At 43.4% G+C, this 19,031-nt stretch overlaps 1 protein-coding gene across 7 annotated transcripts; it reads left to right on the top strand.

Moving 5' to 3' along the window:
* Nucleotides 1-5,649: 5,649 nt before the first annotated feature.
* On the top strand, nt 5,650-18,394 carry LOC133896190 (protein NRT1/ PTR FAMILY 8.1-like). Of its 7 annotated transcripts, XM_062336749.1 has the most exons (5): nt 11,115-11,507; nt 12,498-12,576; nt 16,010-16,155; nt 16,264-16,481; nt 16,563-18,394. In XM_062336749.1, the coding sequence occupies exons 3-5, from the start codon at nt 16,047-16,049 to the stop codon at nt 17,982-17,984; spliced, it is 1,749 nt and encodes a 582-aa protein (XP_062192733.1). In that variant the 5' UTR covers nt 11,115-11,507; nt 12,498-12,576; nt 16,010-16,046; the 3' UTR covers nt 17,985-18,394. The 7 variants fall into 7 exon arrangements, with proteins under 7 accessions (XP_062192765.1, XP_062192750.1, XP_062192733.1 ...); XM_062336781.1 differs by lacking the exons at nt 11,115-11,507; nt 12,498-12,576 and adding an exon at nt 5,650-5,876 and having other exon boundaries at nt 16,014-16,155; XM_062336766.1 differs by lacking the exons at nt 11,115-11,507; nt 12,498-12,576 and adding an exon at nt 5,651-5,876.
* The last annotated feature ends 637 nt before the right edge of the window (nt 18,395-19,031 follow it).

A 19,031-nucleotide genomic window follows, 5' to 3' on the forward strand; every position in this document is an offset into this window, starting at 1 on the left:
TAATCACTATTCTTAGTCCTATATATTCCCACTGTTTCATTGAGCACTTAAGCACTTCCTTATAGTAAAGTAGCTAGGCCACTCTACGTCACTAGCTAAATTGCGCTGATTTATTATTCTAACTTGTGCCTGTACTATTTCACTTCCATACGTTTTATTATTTCATGCGCATGGTTGCTTGAGTGCAAAACCAGATGAGATCGCCACAAAAGCAGGAGCAGGAACCATAAAAAAGACTGCGAAAGTACAACGGAAACAGCGAGCTTTCTACATCTGATGAACATGCCCACAGGACATGTCAAGATCATCTGCACATGCATCTGAATTAAACCACAGCCTCGCTTTGAATTCAAGTAAGGCTGTCAGGAAGCTATTAGTGGTACAAAGTTTAATACTACTCACCTGGGAGCTCTGGCCAATCATGAGTGTTCGTTCACGCAGCATGTCCAGGAGAAATGCTGTGGAAACTCGAAGGAAAGGGACACGAATTTGAAAATGATATACTCCTATCTCCGCGTGCTATGTGTTGCTTCAATTTTATCGGATATACGAAAGAGACTAAATATTACACTGCAGCTTTATAATTAGCCTTTCAATATTATTGAAAAAATTGAGCATAAAAGGGGACATCTCTTGATATTTTATTAAAAGTATGACACGTCTTGAATACGGGTTGGCTCAGTAAGATCACGTGAAAGGCTTGATAGCCTTTCAAAATTATTAACAAATATATCTGTTTTTTTCTCTAATAGAAAACACGGTGATGGTTATAAGGAACAGAAATAATCGCTTCATCTGCTTGATGACTTGTGGTTATTCCATTATGCTCATCTTTTATGAACTACTATGCTGGTGTATACAAAAGAAACTTAAATTCTACGTATTCCATACCCTTCAAAAAGAAAATTTGGGATGCAAGTTTCCCCATATATATTATATCAACTATAACACCCTGCTTCCAAAATACGCTTATATCTTAACCCACATGTGAAACGAGTTTATATACGTATAGTATATCTTTTATATCTTTGTTCTCGTTTTATGTAAAAGAGTTAAATTTAATATGCTATATTTAGAGTATAAAAACTTATAAACTAATCCTAACATATCAAAACTACTCAGATAATATTAAACCCACCATTTGGTTCACATACAAAAACTGACAGGAACATCGAAGCAAAAAGAATATTCCATCAAAATTCCGAACGAGCTCCTCCGCTTGTATCAGCGTCAGTGACTCTCACACCAGAGCGATGACTGGTTGGATGAACAGTACCCGCCCATATTCAAATTTTTTTTCACTCTTTCTCTATTTGGACAGTGGGTTGTGTACTCTAAAAATGATGAAACTTTTCCTATAAATTATATAGTTCATGATGAATACTTTTTAAAAGTATTCACTCAATATCTCTTGTAGATTTCGAAATAAAAATCTCCAAAGAGGACTACTCCTAGAAACTCTAGTAATTTTTAAGGTCTTAAAGAAATTTCCAAAAATCTGAAAAAAAAAATCTTTAATATTTCTCTCATGTGGTGTATAACTTCTAAAATTATTTTAACACTAGGTTATTTGGTGAAAAAGTAAGTTCCTTTACAATGCTTCATTTATATGCATTTTTTCATGTCATGTGATATTCTCTTTTTAATTCAATTTAAATTCAAATATGCACAAATTCATACAAACGCTTATAGAATGCATATAAATATGAATGTGTATAAATTAGGGTGTTCACCAAAAAATCATCACAATCAACTCAGCTCATCCCATCTATCAAACCAAATAGAAAATTAACTTATCGCATCCATCCCAATCAAACAGAAAATTGTATCATCTCATCTATAAAAACATAAATAAATATATCCTATCTAATCTTATCCTCCAATCAAATACACCTAAGACTATATGGGCCGAAACTAGAAACATCAATGGTCTAAGATATTACATCACCTATATCAATAACCAGGGCTGATCAAATCAGAATCGCCACTGACTCAATTTTTTCTATGAAATATATATTTGCATCTGACCTTATATTTTTTAAGAGCAAACAGTTTTATTTGATTCACTAATTATTTAATTTAAACCGCGTCAACTGTACTAGCATATAACATTTAAGTAAATAATAAATCAGAATTATACATTCAAGAAAGCACAGTTACTTCTGCTGGGATGACCTTTTTTTATGGGCTGTCGACTTGAGGTCTGAACACACATGGGTTAGGGGTCAGAGAAACAACAGGGGTGACGTTTTTCAAGGAGGAGGAAACAAGGAGGAGTGGCTCTACCATGCACCATGGGCCACTCTGCCCCTATACGCAACTTGCGTTACTTGGGATTCCTCTCACCTCCTCTCCTGATTGGCTCGCACAATTGCACATTTGTACGACTCTCTTTGGGTCGTGGTGATCATTTGTTTATGCACTTGTGGCTCCCTTGAGATCAAAGAATGTGGCAAAGGGCTATTCCAACCATGTTTTACTCTGAAATAGTTGGAATAATTTATTGTAAAAGAATCATTTTTTATATATTTTGATTAATATTTAATCAAATTATAAGAACGTCTAGTGTATAAAAATTATACAACTAAGTTTAAAATTAAAAATAATTTCACACTATATAAACTTTGTAGCTATAAATAATATATTTTATTAAAAAATCTAAATCAAAATCTAATTTTAAATATCGAGCATAAAAAAAATACGTCTACACCTAGTATTTCTGAGCGAGAAAGTATATATTTGAATTGGTTGCTGCGCTAGCTCCGACCTCAACGTCGTGGTTCATTGTGCCGTCAACATCAACTTGTTAGTGTATATATTGATGTATGCTTTGAACAAAACTTTCTTCCGAAAGCGTGATCATATGATGGTCAACTCTAGTTAAGCTGTTTGGGCGAGTGGAAGACTCGATCAACGCTTGAGAAATTACATGGTAAAATAAAAAAGGATAGTAAATAAAAGATTAATCATCAGTGGGTGGAGCTCGAAGAAAATTGTTGAGGACAAACTATATACTAGTAATACTATAGAACTAGAACAACATCGTTGCCTGCAAGCATACATATATCTACTTTGGAACAAACTTATGACAGCCGATTTGAAACATGGGAACTTAAGAACAATTTTAATTCGTAACTATCTGACTAAAATGCGAGACTCTAGAAGATGAACAATATTGTAGTTCACCGACAGGGTCTGTATGTCGTTTAAAAACCGCCACGCCACCTATTTAACTGAAAAAACTAAAAACCAGCACTTACCTACTTTGGGCTGGCCACATGAAAAATACCCGGCTGCACACATAAATTATGAACCGGTCAGCCATGTAATCTCTCTCTCTCTCTCTCTCTCTGCCGGAATTGGCTTCATTCCATCAATCGAGATGAACCGAGATGTCCACCGGTTCAATAGCCGGCACGGGTTTTAAAGGTCAGTTTGTGGTTGTTGTGCTGCACGGTGGAATCTGTCAGTCAAAGGAGTATTTGCTAACTTTAATTGAGTACTCCAGTATTCTGTTGATATAGATCCAAGAAAATTGCACTCGACCTGGTAAAATTTTGAAGTGCCAGGGCAATGTAAAAATTAAAATTTCAGATGGAGGCTAGATGCCTAGGACCATGGGCGGATCCAGCAGTATAGGAGTGCAGGCCCCCACTCATTTTTTTATTTAGTGAACTGTAGACATTTTACTGTAGCTCTAGTGTTACTGTAGCTAGCAGACCCCACTCGATTTCTGGGCTGGATCCGCCCCCTGCCTAGGACTATGACTGGTACTCGTGTACTAGCTGCTGCGGCTAGTATGTGGAGTAGTACTGAGAGAATCCGAGGGACCGGGCCCGACCGGGACTGGTACTCGTGTACATGTCAGAGAGAATGCCGCCCCACGCGCCACGCAAGGGACACTAGGGACCGGGCCCGACCAGGACGCGTCGCCTCGGCGCGCTCCGGCGTCAGTCGCCAGCCGCAGCTGGCGAGAAGAGAGAAGACAAGTCACGAGGAGCTTGGACACGTGACGGCGCGGGGTGCTCCAGCTCCGTAGTCGTGTCGTCGTCAGAGCGCCAGACCGGGGCGCGACGTGTCGTGCCGTCGTCGCCTTCACTGGCCACTGTGCACGCGCGCTGGTGCCCGGCCCTGGCCTGGCCTGCAGTGGGATGGCTGGCTGCAGGTCGCTCGTGCCCCAACCCGACGAGACGACGACGGCCAAACCGTCGGGACCTGTTAAATTTTCTTATAAGATCCGATCTTATTAAAAAGTATTCTTTTATGTATGTCACATGTATCATTTCAAAAAAAAAATGATATGAATCGAAATCTTGTAAAGATTTTTTTTTTAAAAGAATCCCATAGAATTTACTTACCGCTCCCCTCGCCTTGCGGTTCCGAAGTGGTTCGTGTGCCGTAACTGTATCGTAACATGGTTGCTGATACGTGTGGGTGGCAGGATTTCTTTCCTTGCGGTTCCATTCCATGGCCTCTGGTATCTGCTCCGCGCCTGCGCCCCAAGGGGAAGGAACCTCACCTGCGTCGTCCTCCGTAGCTCCGTTCGTGTGCACTGTAGCCGGCCGGCCTTCCAGATCCATATCCGGCCCAACTGTGCTGCTGGGCTTGGTCCGTCATGGCCGGGTTGTTCGGTTCGGACGGCCTGATGCATCCGTTCGGCCCAAAGTACGATACCCGGTCCAGCCGATCGCTTCGTTTTTACTCCCCCGGTCCATGAATAATTGACAACTTTGCCTGATGATTTTTCACAAACACTTAAATGATCAAATAGCTACAAGTGTATTATATTCTTAAAGCACTTTCGATGACGGATGTAGTGGCACTTTTACTGATTTACTTATCCAAGTATTTTAGAAAATATTGTTCGAAACACAGGAATCTCGCAAGGAATCGTATACTTTCTACACTTGTAATTCCTGGCAAATTCCGGTGTCCAAATTGAGCCTTAAAGACGCCTAATCGTGATAGGCATGAGAAGGCGTGCCAAGAGGTAACGGCACGCTGTACGGCAGGCCTGTTTATACCAGATGCACAAAGACCGACCGGCCGAACAGGCACAACTCGTGCCGGGTGAACCAAGAGAGAGTCCAAGTCCAAACCCACGGGCCAGGGTCAGAAGAATCGCTGGATGTGATGGACCGGGAGTCCCCGCAGGCGTGCACGCATTCGTGTACCGCTGTCCCGTAGCACGTAGCTGGTTGGGCTGGTGTACACCGATGGTTCTATTCTAGCATTTTAATAATAGATATATATATATATACATATAGGTAAAAAAAATCGATAATCAAGCTACCGAGAGTTAATTAAGCTTTAAGATGGTGGAATAGGGAAAACACCTACGAAAATTTGAATGATCTGTTAAATGAGAATATAACATGTAATTTAAATATTTTAAAACTATTAATATCTACGACTATTACATTTAATATACAGAAAATTATTTGTAAAAAATTAGGTGTACATACATGTGTACCTCCATATTTCAACTTGATCTTATCTTGTGTGCCTACGCCCGACATCTACTCCGAAAAAAATCTCTCAATCGCCGCAGTCGAGGATGAGTAAAGTAGGATGCGTACGCAGTTTAACTAGCCGCGGCGGATCATACCGGCGTTTTGCATTCCGCTCCCCAATGGCGTAGCCAATCAACCGCCGTCACGTCGGCGTAGCCCGCCACTGGCGATCTGCTCTATAAATACGGGGCCAAATGCAAGGCGGTTGTTTCGGCGCGCTCCTCTCCGCGGCCACAGGGAGCGAGACAGACCGGGAGGGATTCCAAGCACAGCCAGTGGTCTCGGCCGCAGATTCCCCTTCCCTTCCGCCGCCGGCTCCAGCTCCGGCGGCCCGCCGGCATCGTGCATCTCGCCTGCCTCGAGGTACGCCCAGACTCCGCCTCCTCCCTCTGCTCTCGCCGTCACTCCCGTCGACGAACCACCGCCGTTCATGACTCGGGAGGAACTACCGTCCTCCATGCCCATCAGCCCATGCGTTGCTATCCGATCAGGATTGTGCTGTGCGCTTCCCTGTGCTGATTGCGTCCTCCGTTTGGGATCTCTGTTTCTTACGCGGATGGAATTTTGTACTCACACCTCGATTTGGTGGCATGGGATGTGAGGCCACCTGCGTGTTCAGACTTCGGACGCATCGATCAACGATGCTAGTTAGTACACGTTGGTGGATTCCATGAAACATCGTCTCCATGCCTCCGTCGTATATTGAACTTTTTAACTAATTTTGCCACGCTTATGCTAAGAATTATTAACCACATTTTTAGGCACATTCCAGTGGTTCTGGCTCACGCCCAACTGTCGCGCCCTTCTCTATTGGTCCACTATTTATTCCGATCTTTTAGTTTCACGATGAGCGACGACTCCAAAGTTGTTGCTGCTACCAATTTTCGTTTACAAATTAAGAATTAGCCAGATAATACTCCTTAGGTCTGTCAGCAGTCTCCAAAACTTCCAAACACGTGAACCGCATGAGAAACTTGGCTCCGTGAGTCCTTTTGATCCTAGCTAGGGAACTCTGTCTTCCTTCTTTTAGGTGATCGAGAGCTCGTTCCAAGTTGTACACGCATTGCTCCTGGCCCGGCAATCTTTCTGCTTCATTATTTGTTCCTCATTACGTTGGTATCTATTAGAATTCGACTACTGAATATTGATTCCATCGTGTGCATGTGATTGGGCGGACTCAGCATAGAGCGACGGACATGCTGACCAAAACATATTCTTTTTTCTCCTGGCTCCTTCGTTACACATAAAACTAGTAGGTGGATTGCATTAATAGTATGATTAGTCTCGTTGTAATATTTTTTATTATGATAAAATTTAATTAAAATTAGTCTTTTTAGTTTTTTAATGAGGTAAGTACCATTTGGTTATAAATGAAATGAAAATGATATCATCTAAAGAAGGCTAATAGGTGTTTTTAAAAAAAAATTGTCTTTTTTAACCATTAGTTTAAACTTGTAGCAAAAAATAAATTATCAGATTTTTCATAAGTAAAAATATTAAATATGCTAGGCTTAACTAGTGCCATTCTAAATAAGTGTAAAAGTTATAATCCTAAAATGATAAAAATTATTTAAAACTAATGAAAAATATGCAAGAAAATTTTAGTTAAAAATCATAAAATACTGTTTACCGGATACTCCGGGTTGATCTGATTGTACAGTATTCAGAGTTTCTGATTTAAATCCGGAACATTCGGATTCAACAGACAAGAAACTCAAAACTGAAATTAAAGGATGTCTAAGGAGTTCTAGCTCAAACTAAATAAAATCGTGTATTTTAAAATATGATTATAAGTAGATCCACAGAGAACCTATAATTAATTTCACATGAGCAAGTAGGTTGAGCAATATGTATAAATATTAAATAAAATTCAAGAACAAGGAAACAAAAGATGAGGCATAAGATTTATTTTTCAAAGTTCGGACACCTCCTATAGAGGTTCATGCGTTTCCGTTGAAGGGTTCGGCCACACTTGAGTTATTTCTCTCAACCTTTTTCTCATTAAGCTCGATCACACTTAAATTTGGGTTTCTACTTTTGATTTCTTCCATTGCAGAGCCAAAATCGAAACTTTCACAAACTTATCGCGGAACACCATAACCTTAAGTGCTAACCGGCGATGCTTAGCTGCTAGGGGATTGAATCTCTAAGAGTAGCGAACACTTCGCAAACTTCTTACTGATGAACTCGAGTGCTCAAGATGAGAGTTTAGTTTACTTGCACTTAAACTTGCAATCTCTCAACTCAACTTTTCTTCTCAAATCACACATTAGATTGAAGCGAGAGGGGGTTCTTTTGGCTTAAAAGGTATTTCTTTCGTGCCCAAGCAGCAGTTAACAAGGGTGGGGGTGAGGCCGGAGTACAACTCGGAGCGTCCAGACAACTACCAGAATTCGAAGTCTCCGGATCAACTCGGAGTATTCGGGTGAAACACTTAGACCCTAATAGACCACCTGGCTCGGAGCTAACCAGAGTCTCCGGGTCAGCCTGGAGACTTCGAGTTCAGCACAACTTATTCTCTGAAAACTGCGATAACTTTTGATCCTGAAGTATGATTTCGACGATTTTAGACTCTAAGAAAATCTTATTCAGAGGGCTATATATCCTAACTGAATTTATGATCCCAAACATATTTGATCAAATTAGGAACACTCCGAAATTCAATTCAGACAATTCCATACTTTTCGCATCAGATTCCTAAAGCAAACTGTCACTTTTGAATTGATTAGAAACTCTTGAGCACTAAGACACAAAAAATAATTTAATGTTGCATTTCTCTTAATAGTACGACACACTTATACTCAATTTCGAAGATAAAATACGTTTGAATCATATTGAGCATTTGGATACCTTCAATTTGTGACCTACCATAGGATTTGTTACCGCTTATTTCTTTCAAACTTAGAGGGTTGCTAATTTTTATATCGTCGTTACTTTATCTCTTCTTAATTTTTCATTTGATTAATATGAATCACTAGTAGCTTCACATGACCTCTCACGGTATAAGTGCAAAGTCTTCACTCGCTCTTCACTATTGACTTGGTCCTTCGGTGCTAAGCCATTTGCTTATCCATCACCACGAATGGTCAATCGTAGTCGAGTCTCGCTTGCCCTTCTTTGTTTTGCCATAAAAAAAATCACTTTATATATGATATCTTCAAGAAATTCACTTTATCATATATGGAGTCCACTCTTGTTTTTCACTCCTGGTCTATATAATTTCAATTTAACCTATACTTTCTTATGGATTCTAATCCAAACTCACTCTCAGATACAAAGCACATAGTTTAGTCCATAAAAACTCAATTGATAACTTTATAATTTTAGTCATTTAGTCTCCACAAGTGACTTAGCCTGAATGTTTATTGTCAATCTTTTTTGAGTTTTTCCTTTCGAGCATCACCTAGAGTTCATTCATCTTGATGCATAACTTTCTTCTATGCATCACCTATAGAACAACCTACTAACAATTCTTCAATAACATCGTTAATTAATATATATTATCATTAATTACTAAAATTATACATAAAGGTTAGATGTACTTTCACAAACATATATAATTAGAAGAAGGGATAAAAATGATGCTAATAGAAGAAAAAATTATTTATGCTTTAAAATTTTACCTAAATTGTATACATGTATAGGTTGGATTCACATACGTTTTGATTAACTGTTAAAATTGTGTTTCAGGTGTAAGCAGTCTAAACAAAATCAGAATAGGTTCTCCTTATCTGCGTGTTATGTCTTGCTTGCTGCCTGCTTAATACGATGACCTTAAGCTATATAATGCTTCTTAGTCTATTATCTTAGTCAGAATTTTGATTCTTTTATTATTTTTCAATATAAAATTTAGTTGTTGATTAATTGTATTTTACCCGGACTCTTATTTAGGTATTTGATTTTTATAATAATTTGATATTTCTAAGACTATATTTGATATTGATCTTTCTTTTTTCTATTCTAACCCTAATTTTAATTATTATTAATTTTATTTTATCTGGACTCTTTATTTATATATTTTTCTTTTCAAACCAAATGGAAATTTTCTATAATTTTTAATTTCGAATTTAACTATTTATTAATCTTATTTGATATGGATCCTTTAGTTTTCAAATTTAGCTATTTATTAATGGTTTTTTATATGAGTTCTTTTGTTTAATCTAGATAATTAGATGTTCATAACAATGAGTGATCTAGATTTTTTTTTTGTTAACATGGTAATTTTGTGATCTTAAGAGTGAATATGGTGGTTCCTTTAACACTTAAATAATACTCTTCTGTTCAGAAATAAAAGTCAAATTATGTGTATTTGACTAAAATTTACTCAAATTATAAAAATGTCTAGTGTATAAAAATTATATATTTTGGTTTACATACAATTAAAAATAATTTTACACTATATATGTTTTAAGCTATAAATAATATATTTGTGAGAAAATTTTAGTTAAATTTAATTTCGAAGATTGAGCTTAAAAGAAATAAACATGCTGTTTTTTAATGGAGGGAGTAATAGGTAGATTGACACCTCGGGTTGCTTGCTCTCTTGGTAATGCTCACTGTTCATCTGATGCATACGTGGACCAGAATCTCGTATTTTAGATACTAATCCAGAGTGCAATCCAGACAGTGAAAGACCAATTGGTCAAGCGCACAAGCTAAAGCAACTAGAAGAGTATACAACTACAGCCTGCATTATTGATAGACCGAAAGATTCTCTTCACCATCGACGACCGATAGGTTCTTAGTTTTCTCCTTTTTTTCCTTTAAAAAAACAAAGCTAGGTTGTTTTCTTGGAAGGTCCAATTCATAGACTCGTTGGTCAGTTACCACGACCACCAATGGATGAACTCCTTGTAACAGTATAGCTAATCACCTGCCATGCGAGACGCCATCCGATGTTGATCCGGATCCGGCGTCGCGTCTGTTCGTTTGGATCTTGTAGAGCAGGAAGAATTTTCCAAGGAAAGATTTCCAAGGAGTCGTAGTCCGAGTCCATCGTTTTCTGAAATGCAGAACGCTGCCTTGTTTATCTTTGGGTGTCGTTGTCGCGTGAGCGTTCTATCTGTTTGCAGTAGTAGCTGACCGGTTGTTATATAAGAAATCCTGTTTTGCAACGGACGTCTCCAAGTTTTACATGAACGGAGAAAGTGAGCTTATAACAGTGCATGAGTTAGATCATACCGACGTCACTGTCAAGATCTACTTAAAATTATGCTAGCTAGAGTTTCAAATACCACTCGTACCGTTTGATTTTCCGCCGGAAAAGAATCAATCGTAACATTTCCTCTCTTTTCATACTATGAACAAGTTGAATTTAGTGTCTGACTGTTCTCACAATCTGAACACAATAACACTGAAAATAAATCTCAGCGAACGGATTTAATAGTAGTAAGAAACTATATAAAGAAGAGTAAGCGTAGCTCAGTTGGTTACGTCTTCCGTGAGGAGCAAACCCACACGGCCTGGAACCCGCGTAGCTGGCCCTTTTGTGGCACATTCCAGGTCACCACGGTGGCACAGGTGGAACCCAATGTGGCCCTGCTACTCTCAAATATATATATATCACATGCAAATGCTAGACGAAAACAGGAAAAAATCGCAAAACTGAAGAGGCTAATCACGCTGCTGGTCCACATGCACCATACCGGCACCATTATTTCGTCCTCAAACAGAGTTCTTCTACATTTGTACCACTCTCCCGGTTCTTCTACGCCACCAAAAGGTCACTGCACGTGTTGTCCAATCTCTGTCACCCGCCCAGCCAAACCAGTCGCCATAGTTGCTGGATTGAGAAGAAGATCCCTCAAGGCCTGCGCGGCTAAGCTTTTGCCCAAGTATCCTTCTTCTCTTTAGTGGAGAAGTAGGAAGCAGTCATCGAAAGAGCCGCTTTAGCTTTGGCCCCAGAGTTTGGTGGCCTAGCTGGATTGGATATTTGGGTGCTGCCTACCTCGTTCTCCAGAAGTCGTCTGATTCTTGGCCTAGTCCTTTGAGCAGGTACGAGCAAATGCCCTCCTCTCGTGTTTTCTTTTTCCCTGGTTCCCTCCTTGAATCTGCAACAACAGTAGGTGACTGCAGAATCCGGTGATTCTGGAATGTCTTTCCTTTTCTCTAAACTTTGGGGTATTCAGCTTACGCCAAGCTGATACTGCCATGTGCTCTTCAGTTTGAATTTCCCAGTAGGTCGCTGCAGTTCAGTGTCAGAAGTGTTCATTTTCCCGGACGAGCTAGATTTCAGATGGATTTTATTCGCAGTTGTGCTTGGTAGTGGTGAAGTATGCAGAAAGATTGAGGGGAAATTGTTTCCTAGGAGCAGGGGGGATTGGGGGGGGGGGGGGCTAGATGCAGATGATGTCTGTTGTTCTTTAGTGTTCATAACCTTAGCTGCGACTTGGATAACATATGGATGGACTGATAAAACTAGAGGATTGGCACGCCTACGCCGCCCGTTTTTCGTTGCACAGAGGATGTCAAAAGAAGACTAACAAAATTGGATTTACCAATTTTGGGTATCTCAATATTATTTATAAATTTATCAATATTTAATATATTCATTTAATTATGGGTAAATAGCGGTACTTTCATGTATGCACATAATTTTAACATGTATACGATAGTAATACAAATCTAACTAAATTTTTTCATATTTTTTTGAGTTTTAGATATTTTTCTATGCATTTTAGATTATTTTAGCCGATTTATCAATATAACTATTACTTCTTTTGCTATTTTTCTAGAATTCCACAAAAAATTATGTATACATACATATATGCATATATATATATATGAATATATATACGTATAAATGTACGTTATGTACATATGTGTATATATATACATATATAATATGTGTGACCCAATAAACAGTACCTACAATAGCATAAAATGCGTCCAAATCTTGGTCCTTTTAACATATGTAATAGATTAGCTAAACACTGTCAGGGCATACACTTATCTGCCAACATAGCATAGATCAACGATACATAGATCAACTGCAGGCAAAGTGAAATAAGCAGCTCAGTTGGATTTGGAACCCGGAGCAGCCTCTTCCCCTTCTGCATCCTCTGTACCATCATTCTCTGCACCCTCCTCTTCCTCGTCCTCTTCCTCATCCGCTTCGTCTTCGTTGTAGTATTTGTTGCTGGAAGTGACTCCAGAGAAATCAATGCCATTGAACAAATCCGCGAGCTCTTCCCTCATCCACTGCCGGTGCTCCTCCCCGCGCTCGAAGAAGTCATCGTCCACCTCGACGTAGCCCTTTCCAGTGTGGAAAGCTGAAGTAGCCGATAATGAAATTGAACGATATACCCCTTTTCCCCTCCACCAATGTCACACCCGGTTTTAAAGGAAACAACCAGATGTATTCCACATGTATGCTAGGATCAAGTTTTCTATACATGCAGCGACATCATTAGTGATAATGCAGCTACATCATTAGTGATAACATAAACTGTGTTCTAAATAACGTAAACATTCCTTACAAAAGGACCCAAAGGTCTGAAAGAAAATACTAATAAATCTTCAAACGGCAGTGGAGCACCCATCCATCCACAGGCGTTGTCCGGGGGAAACACCAGCCTAGGATATGGCTTTCAATCGGCGCCTCCTTCATTCTAGAATTCAGCATCATCGTTCGGGAAATCCTCGAAGACTTCACCTTCTGAGTAGCATCCGAAAATAGGGAGAAGGCAAGCGTGAGTACGTAGAGTACTCAGTAAGTGGGGGAAAAATATGACATGCAGGCTATTGACAAGGAAAAGTTGACTTGGCGATTACTGCAACTATGCTCAGCTAAACTAGACTCAAACAACCTAGCAACCTATTTACTAAGTTTGTATTCCAGCAATTAAAGAACATAGCTCATCGGATTCCATCCGACTACCAGACTCACCAGATATCCCATATCCGGCTACCGACTCATCGGGAGTGCCCCCACCCGACTACCCAAACCAACCCTTAAGATTCCCATCTAATCATGAAGAAGTCCAAGCCGCTCTTGACCGTGAGCACGGCTGATCGATCAGTTTATTTACTCTGCAGAGTTTGCACACTTTACCCATGAGTCGTGATTCCCGTTTTGCCTTACACTTCCGGGGTGTATGGCCGGGGTCTCACTACAAGGCCATTACAAAATACCTCCACATCTATAAGCACCCACTGAGGTTTCGCCGCTAACAGGGATTCCATCCGCTGCAGAGGCCCCCTCTTGTGCCACTGAACCAACCATTGGTGCGTACAGAAAGTGAAGGGCACTAATTACTTAGCCAGGCCGTACCCATATAGGCCTCATAGTTGTGCTGTTATGCCGGGTTACAGGCTCCAAGAACCGGTCCTTAGGATCCCACACAAGAACGTACACAATCCCTGCTGTGTAGCTCCACCACATACTAGCCATCCAGTTGGGATCCCTAATTCAAGTTACTACAAGATTATCATTCCCCAAGTACTTGTTTCATAGGCATTAGTCACAATTCATAATTATTCTAATCCCTGACTGCACTAGCATGACTACCCTTTACATGTCCCAAGACCCAAAAGAGGCTACAAGGAATGGTCACACAAATTCTAGTAAACCCTATTCATGGGATTTCATAATTAGACCAGCATGCAACTAAGGAAAAGTAAAACTATAATGACTTATAGTAGAATCAAGGTGATCAAGGACACTTGCCTTTGTAAGTAGGCTGCTCGAAATCTTCAAAAACTTGGTCCTGAACACTGACACTCTGTTCGTCTCCTAAAGCCGAAGCATACACCGGAAAGCAATAACAAAACAGCTAAATACATCACACCAAACAGGAGAAATTAACTCTAAAAAGGCTATTAAAGGAAAGTACACGCTGCTACGATCTCGGAAGCCCAAAAATCACCTAAATCGGAGTTCGTATGAAAAAGTTACACTAGTTCTACTCTACAGGGGTTTTTCTGAAAGATTGCAGGGACTAAATTGTAGAAACAGCAAGTTCTAGGGGCTTATGAGCAAAGTTTAGGGACCTAACCATAATTATCCTAAAGTTCATGGGCCTAATTGGAATTATCCTAAAGTTCAGGGGCCTAATTGCAATTAACTAGAACTATCTAAGGGCCTTTTTGTGAAAACAGTGAAGCCTAAGGGTCTATCTGCAAGTTTTCCTAATTTAAGAGAATAAATTGATTTATTTTTACACTGAAAACCCTATTTATTGCGCAATGCTGACGTCACTGGCTAACATGGCGGCTGACTGGGCTCCAGGGCTAACATGGCTTGGCGACGTAGGACAGGAACGCCCACGTGGCGCGCTGACGTGGCTCGACTGCTGACTGGATTAAAGGAAACACGTGGCGGCTTCTAACTGGCTAGCGAAGGGGTACGGGGCCTTCTAATCTGGGGTGCTCATTTCGAATCTGACGGCCAAGACTGATCGGGAGGGCAAACAGGGCCCGCGGCGATGGAAGACGGCGCCGCCGCCTCGGACTTCGCCGGAGACACGCTAACTCGCGCTACCGATCACTAGAACCTACGGCGAGCGGCGGAAAATGAAGAGGGGTGCATGGGGGTTCTCACCGAGGGCTTATCGACGGCCGGGGAGCTTCTGGCGGTGGTCGGCGACGGTAATGGCGGACGGCGGCGGTCGGAGCTCGGTGAAAGCGCTGTTGCGATGACGGAAAGGCGAAATCAACGGTCGGGACAACTTCCTGGGAGGCACGTGAAGACAGAGGGGGCATCAATCGACCGTGAGGATGAAAGGACATGGCTGACCACGGCGAAGGGCGGCGGGGCTTAACGGCGGTCGGTGCGAGCACGGTTCCGACGGCGGAGGGGCTTCGGCGAGCGGCGAAATGGGCTCCCCACGCTCCGGCGATGCTGGCGGTGTGCTCAGATGCGACGGGGACGGCTCGGCGCGGCAGTAGCTACGGCGCTCGGTGAGCTCGGCGGCGGCGGAGTCGTTCAATGTGCGCGTGAGATGGGAACGAGATGGCGGCGCTGCGGCTAAATAGGCGAAGGCGTCGCATCCGTTGCGCGGGCGTGGGCGCGTGGGGCGGGCATGCCGGCGATTTCGGATTGCGGCGCGCGGCGGTTGCGGAGGCAGCGCGGATGCGGGCGCGGGCGCGGCGCGGCGAAGAAGAAAGCGCCGACAGGTGGGGCCCACTAGTCAGCGAGAGAACAAGGAGGTTGGGCCGGCTGCACTGCGCGATCTGGGCCGAACTCGGAAAATTGGGCTGGGCCGCGGTAAGGTTTGAACGGGTGTTACAACCAAAATGGGCCGTAACAATCTTTCTTGAAGAAATTTGATATCTATACTGAAATGTCAGTACTGTAGTTGTTAAATTGATTTAATTTATCAATGGTTCAGTGTTTGCCTGAACCAGCCCGATGCTGTTCCTATTCACGCCTAATCATACAAGACGCTATAATTTATTTCTGATAATCCAAGGCCCTCGTGCACAGTTGCTCTCTTCATTGTCATCCAGGACTTCCCATGCACAGTTAACAGAATCGTTGTACGCTTGGTGGACAGGAAGACTCTCTGAGGTGCACGTCATCGGAGCGACGCCATGGGAGAGGTCGCAGACATGTACACCCAAGACGGGACCGTCGACATCAAGGGGAACCCCGCTGTGAGGAAGGGCACCGGCAACTGGCGCGCCTGCCCTTACATCCTCGGTACACTCCTCTGTTCCTCGCTCCCTTGTCCTGCTCCATTGCGGTGCTTGGTGCTTGCTCTGCCTGTCGTCCGGTCTACTGATGGCAGCTGATGCACACATGGTTCAGCGAACGAGTGCTGCGAGAGGCTGGCGTACTACGGCATGAGCACCAACCTGGTGAACTACATGAAGACCCGCCTCGGCCAGGGGAACGCCGTCGCCGCCAACAACGTCACCAACTGGGGGGGCACCTGCTACATCACGCCGCTCATCGGGGCCTTTTTGGCCGACGCCTACATGGGAAGATACTGGACCATCGCCAGCTTCATGATCATCTACATCTTCGTAAGCATCATTGTGATTTGTTTCGCCCCCATTGCCAGCCAGAAGAAGAGAAAGATCATTGTTTCATTGGTTGGGTTGCAGGGGTTGGCGCTCCTGACAATGGCGTCCTCGGTGAAGGGGCTGGTGCCGTCGTGCGACAACGGGACGTGCCACCCGACGGAGCCGCAGACGGCGGCGGTGTTCGTGGCGCTGTACCTGATCGCGCTGGGCACGGGCGGGATCAAGCCGTGCGTGTCGTCGTTCGGCGCCGACCAGTTCGACGAGAACGACGAGGGCGAGAAGCGGAGCAAGAGCTCCTTCTTCAACTGGTTCTACTTCTCCATCAACATCGGCGCGCTGGTGGCGTCGTCGGTGCTGGTGTACGTGCAGACGCACGTCGGCTGGGGTTGGGGCTTTGGCATCCCCGCCGTCGCCATGGCCGTCGCCGTCGTCAGCTTCTTCTTCGGCACGCCTCTGTACCGGCACCAGCGGCCCGGGGGCAGCCCTCTCACGCGCATCGCGCAGGTGCTCGTCGCGTCTGTGGGCAAGTGGAACGTGGCCGTGCCCGCGGACAGCTCGGCGCTGCACGAGACCCTGGACAGGGAGTCCGGCATCGAAGGGAGCCGCAAGCTCGATCACACTGACCAGTTCAGGTTCCTTGACAAGGCCGCGGTGGAGACGGCAGAGGACAAGGCGGCGGGGCGCGCGGCGAGCGCGTGGCGGCTTTGCACGGTGACGCAGGTGGAGGAGCTGAAGAGCGTGGTGCGGCTGCTGCCCATCTGGGCGAGCGGGATCGTGTTCGCGACGGTGTACGGGCAGATGAGCACCATGTTCGTGCTGCAGGGCAATACGCTGGACCCGCACATGGGCCCCCACTTCAGCATCCCCGCGGCGTCGCTCTCCATCTTCGACACGCTCAGCGTCATCGTCTGGGTGCCCGTCTACGACTGCCTTATCGTGCCTGCCGTGCGCTCCATCACCGGCCGGCCGCGCGGGTTCACGCAGCTGCAGCGCATGGGCATCGGCCTCGTCATCTCCATCTTCTCCATGCTCGCCGCGGGCACGCTCGAGGTGGTCCGGCTGCGCACCATCGCGCGGCAAGGCCTGTACGGGGCCAAGGACATCGTGCCCATCTCCATCTTCTGGCAGGTGCCGCAGTACTTCATTATCGGCGCCGCGGAGATCTTCACCTTCGTCGGCCAGCTCGAGTTCTTCTACGACCAGGCACCCGACGCCATGAGGAGCATGTGCTCCGCGCTGTCGCTCACCACCGTCGCCCTCGGTAGCTACCTCAGCACGGTGCTGGTGACCATCGTGACGCGCATCACCACCAGGCACGGCAAGCTCGGGTGGATCCCGGACAACCTCAACCTCGGCCACCTCGACTACTTCTTCTGGCTCCTCGCCGTGCTCAGCCTCCTCAACTTCATCTTCTACCTCGTCATTGCCAGCTGGTACAAGTACAAGAAGACGGCGGATTACCCGGACGCCAAGGGGAGCACAACCGAGAGCACTGATGGATGAGCATAGCACCAATCAGTACAGGCTGACTGCTGAACAGAGAAAGTGAAGCTGAAGCTGAAGTGATTTCTCTATGCTGTTTGGCTTTGGGTTCTTGTGTCAATGCGTGCGTGCGTGCTCAAAATCAGCTCTTGAAAGAAGATGAAAGCAAGAAGAAATTGTACTTCAGACGGGTAAATGGTGTCATTTGTGACGTTGAAGAATGTTCTATGACAAAGTTCAATGTAGTGCGTGTCAAATTAGTTGTTTAGATGTAATGTTTAGTTTGACGTGCAATGCTTGATCACAAGTACCAACATTTAAGACATAGAAGTACTTTGTTATGAGAAGTATTTGTAGGTAAATGTGGAATCAGTTTAATACCTTATTCTATCACAAACATTGTGGCAACTATAACAAGAAAAAGTTGACTTTGTCTGGATCCCACCCTTGGCATACATTTCATCACTATCTTTTCAAGTATATTGAATACAGAAGTTCACAAAATTAAAATGATGGAGTACCCTTGAAATAATAGTGGTTAAAGTTTTGAATATTTGCTGCACGCATTATTGGACAGAATAGAGAGAGAGAGAGCATGCTGATTGCTGAACAAGGTACAACACTCTATTGCAAAGGTTGTAGTTGGGCTTAAACTCTAAGGTCAAGATAGACCTGTTATGAATGAAAAGGCCCAATAGGTATAAAATCTTGAACAAAGGCTGGCCCAACTTAGATGTATGTGGCTGTTGAGTGGTGTTTTCGAGGGCTCTTGTACCCTTTGCCTTATTCTTTTACAGATTTGCTACATTTCAGGTGACTCAGATCTTGCAAGTATCTCAATCACCAAAATTTGGACTAGACTAGCAATCATGCATATGTTACACACGTGAAATCAATAATACTGTGATGAACCAAAACAATATTATGCCATCAACAATAAGACGATGGATTAGATACTCATTGTTATTTCAATTTTTTATTTGATGTGCTTTTCATTGAAAGCTTAGATACTTAGTTAAAATTGAGTCATTGTTCTTTCTATCCGATTTTTTCTAGCTTAAATAATGT

This window comes from Phragmites australis, chromosome 2, assembly GCF_958298935.1.
Source record: "Phragmites australis chromosome 2, lpPhrAust1.1, whole genome shotgun sequence".
Classification (NCBI taxonomy): Eukaryota; Viridiplantae; Streptophyta; class Magnoliopsida; order Poales; family Poaceae; genus Phragmites; species Phragmites australis.

Excerpts from the sequence above, each read along its gene's own strand:
- LOC133896190 (XM_062336781.1), top strand. The coding sequence starts at position 16,047 with ATGGGAGAGGTCGCAGACATGTACACCCAAGACGGGACCGTCGACATC. Across the intron at positions 16,156-16,263 it reads CGCCTGCCCTTACATCCTCG|CGAACGAGTGCTGCGAGAGG; the intron begins GTACACTCCTCT and ends CACATGGTTCAG. Across the intron at positions 16,482-16,562 it reads TCATGATCATCTACATCTTC|GGGTTGGCGCTCCTGACAAT; the intron begins GTAAGCATCATT and ends GTTGGGTTGCAG.